The 20,259-nt window shown below is 45.1% G+C and overlaps 1 protein-coding gene across 2 annotated transcripts in view; it reads left to right on the plus strand.

Moving 5' to 3' along the window:
* Positions 1-18,908, plus strand: part of LOC120051154 (collectin-12-like) — a 61,665-nt gene extending 42,757 nt beyond the window's left edge. For both annotated transcript variants that reach the window (XM_038997862.1, XM_038997861.1), the window contains 8 exons: positions 1,641-1,763; positions 13,685-13,771; positions 13,967-15,010; positions 16,793-17,290; positions 17,408-17,544; positions 17,653-17,762; positions 17,920-18,066; positions 18,224-18,908. In XM_038997862.1, the coding sequence (XP_038853790.1) occupies positions 1,641-1,763; positions 13,685-13,771; positions 13,967-15,010; positions 16,793-17,290; positions 17,408-17,544; positions 17,653-17,762; positions 17,920-18,066; positions 18,224-18,314 (2,237 nt within the window). In that variant the 3' untranslated portion in view covers positions 18,315-18,908. The remainder of the gene's footprint in view (positions 1-1,640; positions 1,764-13,684; positions 13,772-13,966; positions 15,011-16,792; positions 17,291-17,407; positions 17,545-17,652; positions 17,763-17,919; positions 18,067-18,223) is intronic.
* The last annotated feature ends 1,351 nt before the right edge of the window (positions 18,909-20,259 follow it).

Consider the following 20,259-nt stretch of genomic DNA (forward strand, 5'->3'; position numbering starts at 1 on the left):
AACAGAAAACCAGCAGGCTCTGGATCTTGTAGGGTAAGAGTTGAATACCTCTGCTTTAGGTAGTATCATACAGTATAGGTTGCGCAGTTATAATATAGGTTGCGGGTGAAAACAAATTCAGAACGTTGGATATCCCCACTCTGTCTGAATTCTAATAGGAATAACACGATACTTTACAGGCCTGCTGTGGACTGTAAACCATGAGTTTCAGGTGACCTTGTTAGGGTTTAACTAGACCCTCAAAATAAGGCCTTATGAAATATAAATTACCTTTAAACATTGAGTCATTCAATTAGGATCTCACTCGGCAAATGTCTCATGGATAACAATGAATGAAAGAAACTACCATGTCTATGTTACTAGCAAACATAGTCATGGGTGGTACTCTAAAATATGTATTTTATTTGCATAAAATAAGGTGTCGAGTGTGTGCTATTCCTCAAAGAACCATCCTATTTAAGGTTCTTATTTGGTTCCAACTGGAACCTTTATTTTTAAGACTAGGCTACACTGGAAATAACCATTTCTACACCAATGCTTTTAATGGAAATTATTAGGATATAATTCATTATCATAATCACATTAAACAAAACAGGAAGCTCAATAGGCATATATTTAGCATAGGCCAAGAAGTGTTAACACAAAGATTGCATTGGCACAGGCTGCCTTTGTGTTGCCATGGAAATTTCCATGTCTTGGAAGTGGCTTTCCTTGCGCTGAACATGCAAAGGAGTTTTATTTCAGGTACATGGAAAGCAGGACCTTTCATTTTCCCCCACTTCCTGAATTCAAATGAAATACAGCTGTGTTCCCGTCAGCACTGCGGATCTCGGCACTCATCTGTCAGGAAAGATATCCTTGGAAAGTAATATTCCAAGAGAATGTAGGAGAATGCTTGCGTGGCTCTGTGACTTTCCCCACTGGTTGGAGGCACTTGAAGGTCCATGGTTTGAATCAGAGGAGGTTGGTATCATATCTCTTCATCTTATGTGTTTGTTTGGTGTCCCTCGCCCCCTCACCAACCGGGCCCTCAGGGGACCAGTGGGCCCTTTAATGTGGCCTCCAGGCTGTTTGTCCAGATGTGGTGATCTGGAGATTCAGACCCAGAACCTGGATAGGCCCCAGATTCCCAGCCCACATAGGGCCAGCCAGGCCCCACTCTGACCTCGCTCTCTGCTGTCTCCACATAGCCTGACTCTGCAGCCATCTGAGCCACAATAGACACCTGACCATGTGTTCCAAATGGCACCCTGTTACCTATATAGTCCACTACTTATGACAATGACACCCTATCCCCTAGGCCCCTCAAACTCAACTCTGGACCTCGAAACCAGTTTCACTACGTTTTTTCATTGTTCCCCTCTAATCAGGGACTGATTTAAGTGGGTGCAATTAATTATCAGGTATAACAGAAAACCAGCAGGCTCTGGACCTCGTAGGGTAAGCATTGAATACCCCTGCCACAGGCAATGCACAGAGACCCAGGACCTTCATACAATGTATTAAATGTTTTTGTATGATAACCATAACATCCTTTCACTTCGTATGGCTACATTGTGAATATTGATGTTGGAAGGAAAGGAAATATGCTAACTATTTTCCCAAATGTTTATTAATCTGCATTTCTCTCCCTTGTGTAGGGATCCAGGAGGGGACCCAGTGCACTAAGTGTAAGAATGAGTGGGCGTTAAAGACCTCCATAGCACTACTCTACGTGCTGTGCACTCTACTCACCATCGCTGTGGCTGTCCTCGGTTATAAAGGTAAGCAGAGACACACATCTATCTGTCAGGCAAAGTGTATGCATGTCTGCGTCCCAAATGGCACCCTATTCCCTATGTAGTGCACAACTTTTGACCAGGATAATAAGGTGTCAACTTTAAAGAGGTAGGGAGAGACGTATTTTCATGCTGGTGTGTCTGTCAAAAAGGCATGCTACTTTTGAGACATAGAACAGAAAGTGTATGTCCTTGTCCAACCGTGGTGGCTAACATCGTTCAACCGAACCTGATTATGCCCTAACATGTTGTTACTTGACATATTTCACTAAAGTCGTGCGGTTTGTTGAGAAAGTGATTGTCCAAACTGTGCGTGGGGTCCTTGTTCATATCCTGCCAGGAAATAAGATTACATTGGAGAGTGTGTGTGGGGGGACCAGGCTGTGTGTGTGTTGTGTGTTTGTGTGCCTAACATCCCCAGTGACCCCGTTCGGTCTGCCCAAACATGACATAGATGCTGTTGGACAATGTTTCATTGTTATTAATTAAGGCCAGTGGAAGAGTCATGGAAACTCTGAGAGATCCCACTCTGTAAAATCATCCCACTCTCTGAAACTAAAACAAGCCCCTTTTCTCTCGAAAGTAACATTTACACACAGTCTGCCCCCTTTTTTTGCTTTTCCACAAAACCTCAGCGCCGTTGTCTGTCCTCCCCCTTGCACCCTTCCTGCACCCCTGCACACGTCCCCCCATTCACCCTGTCTCTGTTTATTTAACCAACACCCCCAATCACACCTCCGGGAACCAACCCGCGGCTTTGCGGAGCTCCACTTCCTGCGTTCTGAGTTTTCCGGCTTTGGGAAAACTGTCCCGCAACGGTCCGAAGGCCAAACTTAAGACTGTTCCTGTGATAATTGCGCTAACCATTCCCATATGTGTACATGTGTTTTTTTTCCTATTTACAACATCTCAAAATGACACTGGTTTTACATCTCTCGTGGTTATTGGGGACTCTCAACTACATTAAATGTAATGTCCTTCACACTCACAATTGGGTTCAGTCAGTCAGCAGTCAATCCTCATCCTTGTTCCCCGCTGCACATCTTAATGCATCCCTAATTTAGACCAGATGAGCGGTGAACTCGGTGCCACTCTAGCAGAACCCACTGAAATTGGGTTTTTACTGGCGGAGCTGTAGTACTGGGCTGTCCAGGGAACCACAGCTCCACAGCCCTAAGCATGCAGTCAGGTCCAGATGGTTATGTGGAGTGAGATCCCAATGCTCTATTCACCTCACATCTGTATTCTGTACTGTAGAATACAGCATATCTCTGACCCTGTGCTCTCTACTCTCACCCATAACAATGTCCTCGCTTTGTCTCTTAATCTCTTTATGGTGTGCATGTGGTCTCCACTGAGATATAGAACCTCCATGATATAGGCTGTCCTTGCAGGCAAGACTAGGCCTGCATCCCAAATGTCAGCCTATTCCCTATATAGTGCACTACTTTTGACCAGGGGGCTCTGGTCAAAAGTAGTGCACTACATAGGGAATAGGGTGGCATTTGAGACGCGACCCAGTTTGGATGAGGTAGGGATCAGAAAAATATGAATATGAGGAAGGAGAGGACACAGAGAGGGGAATTAAAGGGTGTAGGGGGAGTCTCCTCACTCAGCACTCCTGCTGCATTAATTTATTTTTCCCTTTCTTTCTTTCCCTCTGTTTCTCTCTGTGCTCAGGCTGTGTGCATGGGGTCTGTCACTACATTCTGGGCTATAATCAGAGCTTTAGCCAAAATAAGCGTTGTCAGGTTGTGTGTATGGGTGTATGTACGCATGTGTGTGTGTGTGTGTGTGTGTGTGTGTGTGTGTGTGTGTGTGTGTGTGTGTGTGCATGCTTTTGTGCGTGCATGCTCGGTGCCTGCTCAGTGTGTGGGTGTGTGTGTGTTTTGTGTGAGGAAGGGATGACACCCAGAAACCACAGCTGCAGCACAGCTGGCCTACTACACATGCCATAGTAGGGCATAGCTCTTGGCCAGATATTATACAGTGTGTGTGTGTATGTGAGTGTTGGTGTGTGTGTATGTGTGTGTGTTTGTGTGTGTGTGTTATGCAGAGAAACAATGTACAGTAAATGTATGGTTTAAGGTGAGTGTGTCTTTCGAGCTCTGTGTGGTACAGTAGTGTATGGTGTCTGGAAATGTGTCTCATTTAGTTTGCAGTGGAACATTTCATTCAGACTGGCCATACCTATCCAATCTGAGGTAAAACTACTCTTTCAATCGACAGGGAGTTTTTATAGATCATATGGCTTTCTCAAAACTGTCATAGTTGTTTTTGTATTTCAAAAGTATTTTGGGTGGTTAGTCATCTATGAAGGTGAAAATGTGGAACATACAGTACCAGTCTAAAGTTTGGACACACCTACTCATTCAAGGGATTTTCTTTATTTGACTATTTTCTACATTGTAGAATAATATTGAAGACATCAACACTATGAAATAACACATATGGAATCATGTAGTAACCAAAAAAGTGTTAAACAAATCTAAATATATTTTATATTTGAGATTCTTCAAAGTAGCCACCCTTTGCCTTGATGACAGCTTTGCACACTCTTGGCATTCTCTCAACCAGCTTCACCTGAAATGCTTTTGCGATAGTCTTTAATGAGTTCCCACATATGCTGAGCACTTGTTGGCTGCTTTTCCTTCACTCTGTGGTCCAACTAATCCCAAACCATCTCAATTGGGTTGAGGTTGGGTGATCGTGGTGGCCAGGTCATCTGATGCAGCACTCCATGACTCTCCTTGGTCAAATAGTCCTTACACAGCCTGGAGGTGTGTTGGGTCATTGTCCTGATGAAAAAACAATGATAGTCTCACCCAGCACAAACAAGATAGCATGGTGTATCGCTGCAGAATGCTCTGGTAGCCATTAAATCCGCTCCTTTTTTTTAATTTTCACCTAAAATTACATACCCAAATCTAACTGCCTGTAGCTCAGGCCCTGAAGCAAGGATATGCATATTCTTGGTACCATTTGAAAGGGAACACTTTGAAGTTTGTGGAAATGTGAAAGGAATGTAGGAAAATATAACACAATAGATCTGGTAAAAGATAATGCAAAGAAAAAACCAACCGTACCTTTGACATTTTTTGTACCATTCTCTTTGAAATGCAAGAGAAAGGCCATACTGTATTATTCCAGCCCAGGTGCAATTTTGGCCACTAGATGGCAGCAGTGTATGTGCAAAGTTTTAGACTGATCCAATGAACCATTGTATTTCTGTTCAAAATTTTGTATCAAGACTGCCCAAATGTGCCTAATTTGTTTATTAATAACTTTTCATGTTCAAAATTGTGCACTCTCCTCAAGCAATAGCATGGTATTATTTCACTGTAATAGCTACTGTAAATTGGATTGTTATATTAACAATAGTTTAAGCTTTCTGCCAATATCAGCTATGTCTATGTCCTGGGAAATGTTCTTGTTACTTACAACCTCATGCTAATCTAATTAGCCTACGTTAGCTTAACCGTCCCGTGGACGGGACACCGATCCCAAAGAAGTTGTTTAAGTGTGCCTTGAATTCTAAATAAATCACAGACTGTGTCACCAGCAAAGGTCCCCCACATCATCATACCTCCTCCGTACTTCACGTTGGGAACTACACATGCGGAGATCATCCGTTCCCCTACTCAGCATCTCACAAAGACATGGCGGTTGGAACCAAAAATCTCAAATTTGGACTCATCAGACCAAAAGACAAATGTCCACCGGTCTATTGTCAATTGCTCGTGTTTCTTGGCCCAAGCAAGTCTCTTCATATTATTGGTGTCCATTAGTAGTGGTTTCTTTGCAGCAATTCGACCATGAAGGCCTGATTCATGCAGTCTTCTCTGAACAGTTGATGTTGAAATGTGTTACTTGAACTCTGTGAAGCATTTATTTGGGCTGCAATTTCTGAGGCTGGTAACTCTGATGAACTTATCCACGGCAGCAAAGGAAACTCAGGGTCTTTCTTTCCTGTGGCGGTCCTCATGTGAGCCAGTTTCACCATAGAGCTTGATGGTTTTTGCGACTGCACTTTCAAAGCTTTTGAAATTTTACAAATGGACTTACCTTCATGTCTTAAAGGAATTGGACTGTCGTTTCTCTTTGCTTATAATATGGACTTGGTCTTTTACCAAATAGGGCTATCGTCTGTATACCACCCTTACCTTGTCACAACACAACTGATTGGCTCAAATGCATTAAGAAGGAAAGAAATTCCACAGAATTCCTCTGACACCGCCTGGTATAGAGGTCCTGGATGGCAAGAAGCTTGGCCCCAGTGATGTACTGGGCCGTACACACTACCTTCTGTAGTGCCTTGCGGTTGGAGGCCGAGCAGTTGCCATACCAGGCTGATGCAACCAGTCAGGATGCTCTCGATGGTGCAGCTGTAGAACGTTTTGAGGATCTGAGGACCCATTCCAAATCTTCTCAGTCTCCTGATAGAGAATAGGCATTGTCGTGCCCTCTTCAAGACTGTCTTGGTGTGTTTGGAACATGATAGTTTGTTGGTGATGTGGACACCAAGGAACTTGAAGCTCTCAACCTGCAGGGGGGCGTGCTCAGTCCTCCTTTTCCTGTAGTCCACAATCATCTCTTTTGTCTTGATGGGGGAGGTTCTTATCCTCGCACCACACTGCCAGGACTCTGACCTCCACCCTATAGTCTGTCTCGTTGTCGGTGATCAGGCTGTTGTGTCATCGGCAAACTTAATGATGGTGTTGGAGTCATACTGTTGGAGTCATACTTGGCCATGCAGTCATGGGTGAACAGGGAGTACAGGAGAGGACTGAGCACCTCCTCCTGAGGGGCCCCCGTGTTGAGGATCATCGTGGCAGATGTGTTGTTACCTACCCTTACCATCTGGGGGCGGCCCATCAGGAAGTCCAGGATCCAGTTGCAAAGGGAGGTGTTTAGTCCCAGGGTCCTTAGCTCAGGGGTGAACTTTGAGGGCACTATGGTGTTGAACGCTGAACTGTTGTCAATGAATAGCATTCTCACATAGGTGTTTCTTTTGTCCAGGTGGGAAAGGGCAGTTTTGAGTGCAATAGAGATTGCATCATTTGTGGATCTGTTGGGGCGGAATGTAAATTGAAGTGGGTCTAGGGTTTCTGGGATAATGGTGTTGATGTGAGCCATGACCAGCCTTTCAAAGCACTTCATGGCTACAGACGTGAGTGCTACGGGTTGGTAGTCATTTAGGCAGGTTAAATTGGTGTTCTTGGGCACAGGGACTATGGTGGTCTGCTTGAAACATGTTGGTATTACAGACTCGGTCAGGGACAGGTTGAAAATGTCAGTGAAGATACTTGCCAGTGTGTCAGCGCATGCTCAGAGTACACATCCTGGTAATTCGTTTGGCCCTGCGGCCTTGTGAATGTTGACCTGTTTAAAGGTCTTACTCACATCGGCTATGGAGAGCGTGATCACACAGTCTTCTGGAAGAGCTGATGCTCTCATGCATGCTTCAGTGTTGCTTGCCTCGAAGCGAGCATAGAAGTTATTTAGCTCGTCTGGTAGGCTAGTGTCACTGGGCAGCTACCGGCTATGCTTCCCTTTGTAGTCCGTAATAGTTTGACAGCCCTGCCACATCCGATGAGTGTGGAGCCGGTGTAGTACTATTCAATCTTAGTCCTGTATTGATGCTTTGCCTGTTTGATGGTTCGTCGGAGGGCATAGCGGGACTTCTTATAAGCGTTCAGGTTAGAGTCCCGCTCCATGAAAGCGGCAGCTCTACCCTTTAGCTCAGTGCTGATGTTGCCTGTAATCCATGGCTTCTGGTTGGAGTATGTACGTGTGGTCACTGTGTACTCCTCAATGCCATTGTAAGAATCCCGGAACAGATTCCAGTCTATGCTAGCAAAACAGTCCTGTAGCTTAACATCTGCGTCCTCTGACCACTTCCTCATTAAGCGAGTAACTGGTACTTCCTGCTTTCGTTTTTGCTTGTCAGCAGGAATCAGGATGATTGAGTTATAGTCAGATTTGCCAAATGGAGGGCGAGGGAGAGCTTTGTACGTGTCTCTGTGTGTGGTGTAATGGTGGTCTAGAGTTCTTTTCCCTCTGGTTGCACATGTAACATGCTGGTAGAAATGAGGTAAAACGGATTTAAGTTTCCCTGCATTAAAGTCCCCGGCCACTAGGAGCCCCGCCTCTGGATGAGCATTATCTTGTTTGCTTATGGCTTTATACAGCTCGTTGAGTGCCGTCTTAGTGCCAGCATTGGTTTGCGGTGGTAAATAGACAGCTACGAAAAATATAGATGAAAACTCTCTTGGTCTATAGCTTATCATGAGATACTCTACCTCAGGCGAGCAAAACCTTGAGAGAAATAGCTGCCTCTTACTGGAGGCAGCTGTTCTATCTTGCCGATGGACTGAAACACCCAGCCAGTTGTATGTTATCCATGTCGTCGTTCAGCCACGACTCGGTGAAACATAAGATATTACAGTTTTTAATGTCCCGTTGGTAGGATAGTCTTGATCAGAGCTCATCCATTTTATTATCCAAGGGGGATTACTCACTCGCCGTCGGATCCTTACAAGGCACCCCAACCTACAGTACGTCCCCAATATCTCTGTATCTTCTTCAGGCGAATGATGGGGATTTGGGCCTTGTTGGGTGTCTGAAGTAAATCCTTCGCATCAAATAAAAATAAAAATGCTTTGTCCAGTACGAGGTGAGTAATCGCTGTCCTGTTATCCAGAAGCTTTTTTCGGTCATAAGAGACGGTGGCAGAAACATTATGTACAAAATAAGTTACAAATAACGTGAAAAAACACACGCAATAGCACAATTGGTTAGGAGCCCGTAAAACAGCAGCCATCTCCTCCGGCGCCATTTTTTACAACTTTTTTGGTTACTACATGATTCCATATGTGTTATTTCATAGTTTTGATGTCTTCACTATTATTCTACAATTTAGAAAATAGTGAAAATAAAGAAAAACCCTTGAATGAGTAGGTGTGCCCAAACTTTTGACTGGCCCAAACTTTTGACTGGCACTCTACATCCGTCCACCAGGCTGAGAAGGCTACATCCCGAGTGGCATTTGATTTCCATATACAGGCGACTTGATTTCCCCAAAATATTAGGACGTCTACTCTGTACGAAGCAATTTTCCACCATAATTTTATGACTTCTCTATGTTTTAAGTCTGGAGACATTTCTAGGAATGGTTGGGAATGTTGTTTTGATCTCTTGTTTCCTGCAATGGAAAGAGTGGGATCCTGGGAGGGTTATACGTTCAGAGAGTTTATGTAGTAAACACTTTCTCAAACATGCGAAAGCAATTACCTCTGAGTTTCACAAACACTACTACATGTCTATGACACCACCCATACCAGGCCCATATCCAGAAAGCGACTCAGAGTAGGAGTGCTGATCGAGGATGATCTTTGCCTTAAATCTTAATGAATAAGAAGGGGGTGGGACCTGATCCTAGATCAGAACTCCTACTCTGAGACGCTTTGTGAATATGGGCCCCAGTCAACACTATCAGGTAGGAGTGCTTCTAACACCACAGCACTCTTGATAAGACACTCACCTGAAATAAATTCCATCTAAATGGGAAAAGGTAATTATAGGCTACTTTTGGGCTGAATTCCATGTTATGCATGCATGGGAATATGGCATGAATCAAGCGATTCGGTCTACTCCCATTTTAGCTTAGCACAATTACAGACGAACACATGCAAGTCATTAAAAGCATGAACTTCTGGGTTTCTATTTCCGCAAGGCATTTTTTTCCATTGTTTGTTGACAATGAGAAAAGTACACTCATCCTTGGCGGGTTTGAAGAATGACACATTGTTATTTCTCTGTCTCTCATCTCTCATTTCCAAGCTGTTGCCTTCCATCCTCTCTGTCGTTGTTAGTTAGATGTTCTGTCATCACTCTACTTCTTCCTTAATTGGGATGTTCCATGAAATGGGTGCCTTTTTCTTCCCTTTGATATTTTAAGTAGAAATTGTGCACTAATATAGAATTTTAAAAGCTGGTTATATTCAACGAAGTGCCCTTTAATATAGACCACGTGGAAAATTCAATAAATTAGCATTTTGACATGCCCCTCTGTGCACCCTCTGTGATTTCCAGGAAGATTTTAACCCACTTAACCCCAACATTTCTCAAAGTTTTTACCATCAGTGTAAAGCCCTAGTTATTTTTGTTGCTTTTACAAAGTCATTTCTGAAGATGATTATTTACTTCATGTGATTAGTGATTCATTTTAAAGTAAAACAAAAACCTGTCCCTCATTTTAAGGTCGACCCTCCCACTTGGCACACACTGGTTGAATCTATGTTGTCTCCACGTCATTTCAATGAAATTACGTTGAACCAATGTGGAATACACGTTGAACTGACGTCTGTGGCCAGTGGGCTGTTATGTGAACTGAACTGTCGTTTTAATATGGTGGAACTATTCCTTTTCAAATATTTTTTTGCAAAAGAGACATTGAACATCTAATAGTCAAATCATAGTGTAAAAGCAGGTGAGTTGGTTCTCCTCTTTTTGACCATTTTGTGGTGTTTTGTGTTGGACAACTGAGCATGTTGAGCGTAACACGTCAACCCTGTTACCCATATAGACAGGCTAGAAATGTTTGAACAATTTAACAACAAGCTTCCATTTCCCCTGATTTATGGCTGATTTAAGATGAAATCGACAACCCTGTTATGGTCAACCATGTTTTTTTTATTTGGCACTTACTGTCGTCATTTTAAAAATGTAACCTCTTAAGATTGGAAAATGTGCAATGCAGGAAATGTTACATTTATAGGGCTCTATTTTTGGCTGGTGTTAAGTCAGCACAATTGTCAAACACACGCTTGTTTGCAATTTCGACCTGTTAAAGCCGGTACTCTTCTATTTTCAAACCATAGCGACATGATTGGTCATTTACCTGTCTTATATGAGTTATCTTCATATTTAGAAACATTTGTTATTTTCCTGTAACAAGTGCTTGTTTTCCTTTTACTTTTATTAAAGAACAAGCCCTTGTAGGCTACCCTTACATTATTATAATGAAAGCTGGTTCAAAGGCAATGTGTCTGGATTCTTTCTAATCCTGGCACGCATTTGCCAAGTAACCTATCCATCAAATGTTTTCTAAATGGTATACTCGTGAGGCTTTTGCTGACATGCTTTTGCATTATTCACAATTCACATATTTCTACCTGCAGTGCAAACTCCATTCGTTTTGTATCCATCCCCATTTCCAAAGAGCGCATTTGAGGTTTAAAAAGTCTTCTGATGTTTGTAATTTACACTTTGAAATTTCAGACTTGATTTTCCCTTACGAAAAATGTATCAACCCCAATAAAATGTCCAATAATCATAATCCACATAATAATTCACATTTCCTGTTGCTGCAGGATTATTTTCCTGCTGTAGCAAACTGGCTCAAATTAAGATGCTACATCTGTACAGCTTGCCCAGATTGCACACACTCAGTCGTAACAGTGGGATCTATCTATCCATGTCCTCCAGTGCTCTCAGTCAGAAGGAGGAACTGAGGTGCTCATGCGTCTTCTCCTCTTGTGTCTTTATGATCTTTATGATGATTCGATCCTTGGTGGTCTAGAATAAAGTGAATGATGATATCCATTTAAGGGTTGAGCTCAGTGTGGTCTTTGAGCTTGATTAGTTGGTTGGTCTTTACCTGTTTTCTTAAGTGGAGGATAGAAATAACAGCTAGGGTATAGTTTTCACTGGTTGTAACTAGGGATGCACCTATATGACATTTTCGGCCGATACCGATATTCAATATTTTCCTTGCCAAAAAACCTGATACCGATACCGATAACCGATATTAATTGTTTTTGCGGCCTGTTAAGTATTCTAGTACAGTTAAATCGTTGAAACACACACACACACACACACACACACACACACACACACACACACACACACACACACACACACACACACACACACACACACACACACACACACACACACACACACACACACACACACACACACACACACACACACCCTATATTCACTCCCTATACTTGCTTCTCGTCTCCCAGCGTCTGTTCTCACAAGCTCTGTCTGTCTGTGGCCTCTTCTGTTATGGGTCCTCTTCCTCGGTGCGCACTGTCACTGTTTCTGTTTCCAACTTGTCCAGCTGAGTCTGTAACATTTCACGTAAACCCGATTTCTTGTCTGTATCGAAGTAGAGGTCCTTGTACCTAGCATCGAGCATGGTGGCGACACAGTAAAGAGGCTCAGAGAGAATGCCACTGAATCGCTTGTTCACAGCCTCTAGTAGAGTACTTTTGCAAGTTTTAACCACATGGTCTGTGTCAGCAGTTTTGTTGAGCAGGCGTTTCAATGCCATGACAGAGGGTATCACGTCTGCTGCAGACGCAGTTGATGAGCTTATTTCTCAAGTCAGTTGTTCGAATGGAGCTTGGAGTGTGTTCATGTTTACAAGTTTCAAACATGTTCTCAAATGGCAGCAGCGGTATGAGAAACCAGCACATTCTTGAGCATGCAATACGGCTTTCCTCAGTACGAAATGCTCGTCGACCCACTGTGCTGTCAGACTCAGCATGCTCATGGGGCTGACATCGCTGGTCCAAATGTCAGTCGCGAAGATAATAGCATTGACGCCCATAGCAAGTAGCTCATGGATGTGCATTTCAACAATACTGTGTAACTCCGGTAGGGCAACATCTGAAAAATAGCGTCTACTTGTTAGTGTTTATCAGTTCTTGAGGTGCTCGACCAGTCGGCGAAAGCCAGCATCATCCATGAGAGAGAATGGTTGATTGTCAAGGGCAATGAATTCCATTATCTTGGCGTTAATGGATTTCGCCTTTGAGTTGTCTCGTTGGAATGTTCTTACTCTCATATGACTGCTCGACTTGAACTTGTTTAGTTGTGTGCGTTTAGTTTTTTTTTAGATTTTGTTTTAAGTAGTCGCTGAACGTCTGGGGGTGATGCACTTTCAAGTGAGTCATTCGGTTTGTGGTATTGAAAGATTTCACTTTCTCCCGTCCTCGGGAAATAATAGCAGCACAAACGTTGCAGATGGTCTTTTTGTTATCTTCCTTTGAAACTTCAAAATAGATCCACACAGCAGACATTGTGGGCTAGGTTAGGAATGCTGTGTTGCACATGTAGCGCTGTATTTTTCGTGGCGTCATTACGTCATCTACCTACGTTATATAGGTATGCACGTCAGCTTTGACATCGGTTTTGCACATTGGCATTAAACTAGATGCCGATGTTGTCATTTTAGCTAATATCGTCCGATTCTGATATGCTTACCGATATATCGTGCTCCAGTTAGATGGTTAGAGATGGCTCCCTAGCCTGTGGAAGTGGTGGTGGGGTGATTCCATGGAATCCCAGACACATTCCAGAGGAAATGAAGGGTCCTGTCGCCTGTGGGGGAGTAAAGACCCTCCCTGACACAGCGTCTGTCTCCTTAGGGTACCCTTTGATCCCCCTGTTTACTGAGGACCCCCCTCGGTTGCTTCCTGTCCCCCAGGGTCCCTCCAGTGTCTCTGTCCTACCCCCCTCCTCTCCAGACCCTACTCCCTCTGACCACCCACCCACACTGCGCTCATCTGCCAGTGTCTTTAGTGTCTCATGCTCAGTCTTCATGGACACACCCAGTCATTGAGACATTATTGTGTATTACATGACCATTTCCTAATCCTAAAGCTTGTGATTGCTGAGGCGACCATTATTAAATACCCACCAGACATATAGACATCTTATATATTGTGTCTGAGTGAGGTTTCATAATCATTCTTTCTGATCCCTTTTATACATGGTGTCTGTGATTGCAGGCTATTCTGCCCATCCTTCTCAGACTCGTAATATTGTATGGAGCCCACCACTGTGCGGAAGAGCTAACCCTGAACTGTGTTGTGTTGTTTGTGTTGCAGTGGTGCAAAAGGTTGACAATGTGTCCGAAGGTATCGAGAGCTATGGGGGGAAGATCATTGCTGTGGAAACAGACTTGAAAAAGCTAGGTGAGTATCCCCACTACCTATAGCAAGTTGACCATGCATAATCCTTCGTAATTTAAGCCTGTGCATTGTGTTGAACAATAACAGTTAAGAGTTACTGTTTTTACTGAAGTCTTTGATTGAAGTCTCTTTAATCTTTGATTGAAGAGTAACCACACCAACCATTATGTAATCATTTCTTTCACACCATGTCCCCAGATGACCAGACTGGGGAGAAGTCGGAGAACACTACCACAGAGATCCAGGCCTTTAAGAACAACATCCGGGCTCTGCAGCGACAGCTGTCTGAGGTGGCAGAGAGGAGCAGCAGTAACCGGGCGGCCCTGGGTCGTCTGCAGGATTCTGGCCTGGACATGCAGGGCAGCCAGGGCTCCATACAGGGTCTGCTGGACGCCAACACGGCCACGCTGAGGTCTGTCAATGGCACCCTGCGGGCCTACGGCGGCACCATGGAGGGTCTTCAGGAGGACACGGCTCGGCTGCAAACGGAGCTCCAGGTGCAGGTTCGGCAGCAGAGCCAGGCCCTGCTGAGCATCGGGAATCTTAACCTCACCCAGGCCCAACAGAGGGGCCTGATCTCGGCTTTGCAGAGATCTGTGGACGACACCAGCCAGGCCATCCAGAAGATCCGAAACGACTTCCAGAGCCTGGAGCAGACGGCCAGGCAGACGAAGTCGGACGCTGATTGGCTGAAGGAGAAGGTGCAGAACCTCCAGGTGCTGGCCTCCAATGCCTCTGCCCTGGCCAAGTCCAACAACGACAGCCTGGAGGACGTGGCATCTCAGCTGGCCTCGCTGTCTGGACAGCTCCAGAACACCTCCAGCCTGGCAGAGAACCACGACCAGACTCTTAGGGAGATCATGGACCAGCAGCGCGACCACGACAACCTCACCTCCTCTAAGTTCGACCAGCTGGAGATACGCCTGGACGAGTCAGAGGGGAGCATCGACCGCGTGACTGGCAACATCAGCTTTACTACCCAACTCCTGGGCGCCATCAACCTGAACCTCAACGAGCTCCGCACCTGCGCTGAGACAGTGGGGCGCCACTCCGACTACCTGTCCGACTTGAATGCCACTGTGTCGGACGTGAGGTCGGACACCACCACACTGAGGTCGCAGCAGGACGACCTGGTGGCCCGCCTGGACAAGGAGGTCACCAGCCTCTCCATCATCATGGAGGAAATGAAGCTGGTAGACAGCAAGCACTCACAGCTCATCACCAACTTCACCATCCTACAGGGTAAATCAAATTAAATCACATTCACATGCGTCTAATACAACTGGTGTAGACTTTACTGTGCAATGCTTGCTTATGAGCCCTTCCCAACAATGCAGAGTTTAAAAATAAAATAAACTCAGCAAAAAAAGAAACTGTCAACTGCGTTTATTTTCAGCAAACTTGATATGTGTAAATATTTGTATGAACATAACAAGATTTAACAACTGAGACATAAACTGAACAAGTTCCACAGACATGTGACTAACAGAAATTGAAAAATGTGTTCCTGAACAAAGGGGAGGTCAAAATCAGTAAGTAACAGTAACAGTCAGTATCTGATATGGCCACCACCTGCATTAAGTACTGCAGTGCATCACCTCCTCATGGACTGCACCAGATTTGCCAGTTCTTGCTGTGAGATGTTACCCCACTCTTCCAACAAGGCACCTGCAAGGTCCCGGACATTTCTGGGGGGAATGGCCCTAGCCCTCACCCTCCGATCCAACAGGTCCCAGACGTGCTCAATGGGATTGAGATCCGGGCTCTTCGCTGGCCATGGCAGAACACTGACATTCCTGTCTTGCAGGAAATCACGCACAGAAAGAGCAGTATGGCTGGTGGTATTGTCATGCTGGAGGGTCATCTCAGGATGAGCCTGCAGGAAGGGTACCACGAGGGAGTAGGATGTCTTCCCTGTAACCCACAGCGTTGAGATTGCCTGCAATGACAACACGCTCAGTCCGATGATACTGTGACACACCGCCCCAGACCATGATGGACGCTCCACCTCCAAATCGATCCCGCTCCAGAGTACAGGCCTCGGTCTAACGCTCATTCCTTTTACGATAAACGCGAATCCGACCATCACCCCTGGTGAGACAAAACAGCGACTCATCAGTAAAGAGCACTTTTTGCCAGTCCTGTCTGGTCCAGCGACGGTGGGTTTGTGCCCATAGGCGACGTTGTCGCCGGTGATGTCTGGTGAGGACCTGCCTTACAACAGGCCTACAAGCCCTCAGTCCAGCCTCTCTCAGCCTATTGCGGACAGTCTGAGCACTGATGGATTGTGCGTTCCTGGTATAACTTGGGGAAATGTTGTAGTTGCCATCCTGTACCTGTCCCGCAGGTGTGATGTTCGGATGTACCGATCCTGTGCAGGTGTTGTTACACGTGGTCTGCCACTGCGAGGACGATCAGCTTTCCGTTCTGTCTTCCTGTAGCGCTGTCTTAGGCATCTCACAGTACGGACATTGCAATTTATTGCCATGGTCACATCTGCAGTCCTCATGCCTCCTTGCAGCATGCCTAAGGCACATTCACGCAGATGAGCAGGGACCCTGGGTATCTTTCTTTTGGTGTTTTTCAGAGTCAGTAGAAAGGCCTCTTTAGTGTCCTAAGTTTTCATAACTGTGACCTTAATTGCCTACCGTCTGTAAGCTGTTAGCGTCTTAACGTGCATGTTCATTAATTGTTTATGGTTCATTGAACAAGCATGGGAAACAGTGTTTAAACCCTTTACAATGAAGATCTGTGAAGTTATTTGGATTTTTACTAATAATCTTTGAAAGACAGGGTCCTGAAAAAGGGACGTTTCTTTTTTTGCTGAGTTTAGTAACACAAGAGGAGTAAAATAAATGACACAAGAATGGAGCTATATACAGGGAGTTACAGTACTAGATCAATGTGCAGAGGTACGGGGATTTGAGGTAGATATGTACATGAAGGCAGGCTAAAGTGACACTCACACTCCTCCACAGTTGAACAGACACAGGTTTATAGACTTTTTGTTGTTTCTTGTTTCAGGTCCACCTGGTCCAAGAGGCCCGCGGGGAGACAAAGGACCCCAGGGAGGAGCCGGTCAGCCCGGTCAGAAAGGGGAGAAAGGGGATACGGGTGGGCCTGGGGTGCAGGGGCTTCGTGGAGAGAAGGGATCTCCAGGACCACCAGGAATACAAGGGTTCAAAGGTCAGCCAGGCTCACGGGGGAACCCAGGTTCAAAGGGCTCCCGAGGGTCAGGGGGCAGGGCAGGACCCCCGGGGGCGAATGGTGAGCCAGGCACTGCTGGGATCCCTGGGAGAGATGGACAGGCCGGTCCTCAGGGGCCACAAGGTCCGTCGGGAGACCGAGGACAGGTGGGGCCAGCTGGGGCACAGGGACCCAGGGGACCGGTGGGGCCCATGGGGGCCCCAGGGCCACCTGGACTGCCAGGACTCACTGCCCGACCTGCAGCAGCAGCAGCAGTGCCTTTGGTCCCTTTCTCGATGCAGAGTGAGGCCCCCGCTCCTACTGTGTCAGCCCCAGGTGATACTAATTCGTTTTTATACACCATCGATATGTCTGTATCACTCTGTCAACACCATCTATGATAGACAGGACATTAGTTCATTGTGATAGTATAACAATAACCGTTCACTGCAGGTTGTCCTCAAGAGTGGGTTGGCTTCAGAGACAAATGCTATCACTTCTCCAAAGAGCTGCACAACTTTGACGATGCAAAGAAAAGCTGTGATGCCCAGACCGCGTCAATGGTGATCATTAACGATAACGATGAACAGGTAAGAAGAGTCATCCTCATAGGCCTTTCAAAATCAAAAAGCACAACTGTTCAAACAGTCATAAAATGAGTGACATTACTGACATCATGTTTCCTTGTTTTCTCTCAGAAATGGCTGCAAAAGCAGACCTCTGGAAAGGGCTACTTCTGGATGGGTCTGACAGACAGGGAGGAGGAGAATGCATGGCGCTGGCTGGATGGAACCGAACCTGCCTTCTCGTATGTATAGTACCTCAGTGTCAAGGCTGATGCTAGTCTTTCACAGCCGAGATAATCCCATTAATATCAATGCAAGACTAAAGGGGAAGACGCAGTTACATGCATCTGTCTCAAGTTAGGTTTCAGTGTGTGAGTGCCCTCTGCTGTGTGACTGTAGGCAGTGGAAGCCCGGACAGCCAGACAACTGGAGCCACGGGCACGAGAGAGGAGAGGACTGCGCCGGCCTCATCCACGAGGGACTGTGGAATGATTTCTTCTGTGAAGATCTCATCAGCTACATCTGCGAGAAAGCCACGGAGTTTCCGTGAGTACCCATCTCCAGTATCTGTCTGTCTCTTTGTCTGTCTGTTTGTCTGTCTGTCAAGTTTCCTGTATGTATATTTTTTTCTGTCTTAAGTCATAGTTATTTTCTTTTGCAAAAAATATGTTTGATAATCTTCAAGCTATGTCATTTTCTGCAGCAAAAACTCCAGGATTATAGCACCCTCTGTGGAAGAAGAAGAAAAAGAAGAGGCCTGGTTGAGTCAGAGGCGGTATGATGAGCAGCATTAGGCCCCACCCACAAGTGACACTAGCCATCTGACACCCTATGCATGGACATGCTATGTGGAGAAATACGAGGGACAAGCTTCACAAGCCTGAATCGAGACTATGGCTGCATTCACTGAGATTTCCCCCACTGGTAGCCAGATTCAGCTCTCCTCCAACGTGAATCCAGACCACTACTTCCAGAATTTGCATTCCAGCAACATGACAATCAAGTGTTGAGGGGAAGATCAATCGTTTTTTTTATTTTTTTTATAATCACCAAAGTAATTGACTCATATAGATTTGTCTCATTTAATTGTTTTTAATGCTGTTTTTTTTGTGTGACGTTAGTCCATTTATAACTGATTATCTGAATGTATATTTTCATGTTGCAGTTTTTCAATGTAGATCATTATTTTACAATGGGACTCACCACAGTGTCTTTCACAGTTGATAGTCTAGTTCCTTCATGATTATGTGAGGTGCAAAATGATGCACAAATAAAACAAAGAAATGTCGCTGATATGTCCTTTCTCAAACATCAAGAACTGTCCAGCTATATATAAGTATGTTATTATACACATTCATCTAAATAAATGAAGTATTTACACATAATAACAGTCAGACGGTCTGCTTGGTTATGAAGTCAAGACTGCACAAGTTTACATGTTAGTAGTTCTGTATGTATGGTACTATATATTTGCGTATGGGGCCTGTATGGTGTATGAGTTTGTACTTTCCACAATGTAACAAGTGACTATGGTCATGTTCCAGGCTGGCTTCAATGCAGACATTGCATTGCATGCCACATCATCCTGTCCCTCTGGGATTTCGCAGGGATATCTGCGGGCAAAAATGCTTGGTTTTGCTGCGGCAATTCTGACATTTTGCATGCCAATATACAATGGGTTAGTCCTCCAATTTGTCCCTAAAATGCGGGGACGAGGGAAAAAGTTTGTTGACATGTGGCTTGATTGAACCATATTATGAAGTAAATGTACGGTGATTGGTTGAAATTGAGTCCAATTTATGTGCTGCAATGATGGGTCAGTTTTCGTTTTATGTGATAATATTGCAATGATTTTACTGTTTTGTGCGGAAATAGTGCAGTGATTTGTCAAATTTGCAAGGCCTTGCATAGTATGCGGGGAATTGTTGACTTTTCAAAAAAATTTGCAATCGCAGAGGGAGGGAGTGAGGGACTAATAATCGACTGTGCAGCCGGGCATCAGATTACTATACCATATGATGTGGGCAGCTGTTTTGATAAACACCTTTCCAGGCGTTGTGTGGCATCGGCAATGTAGTCAGCCTGGAACGCTGCCTCTGGCTCATACCTAACAATATCTAATTGAAAGTACATTTTTCTGCACTAATGGAATTCATGTTTCCTGGTTTTGATAGTCACAGTTACCTTGTGTATACTTTTTAGCCAGTAATTCTGAAAGTAATGCTCACGAGCCAAAAGTCCCAGAAAATTGCGTACCATGTCACACGTGCAGATATGAGTGCCACATCATTGCTCTCGCTTTCTGTACTATGTGTGCATCTTGCTAGCTGTCACTCAAATGGCGAGGGACTGAAGCTCATTGGCTCATAGAACTCGAATTGCTAGGGGGCTGGCCCATGTGGGGGAAAATATAGGAGAATGGCTTCTAGAAAAACAGTTGCATTCAAACGAGATATTTTGTGGCTAATTGAGGCAAGACAGTCTTTCTTATCATAGATTATACATGCATGAACTACACATTGACTCATCCAGCCCAAAGCGGGAGGTGAGTGGGCCTGGGAGGGGATAGGCCCAGCCACTGGGGAGCAAGGCCCAGCCACTGGGGAGCCAGGCCCAGCCAATCAGAATGAGTTTTTCCCCACAAAGGCCTTTGTTACAGACAGAAATATGCCTCAGCAACCCCCCCGTCCTCCCGTCCCAGACGATCCCTCAGGTGAAGAAGCCACATGTGGAGGTCCT

Source organism: Salvelinus namaycush, chromosome 7, assembly GCF_016432855.1.
Source record: "Salvelinus namaycush isolate Seneca chromosome 7, SaNama_1.0, whole genome shotgun sequence".
NCBI lineage: Eukaryota > Metazoa > Chordata > Actinopteri > Salmoniformes > Salmonidae > Salvelinus > Salvelinus namaycush.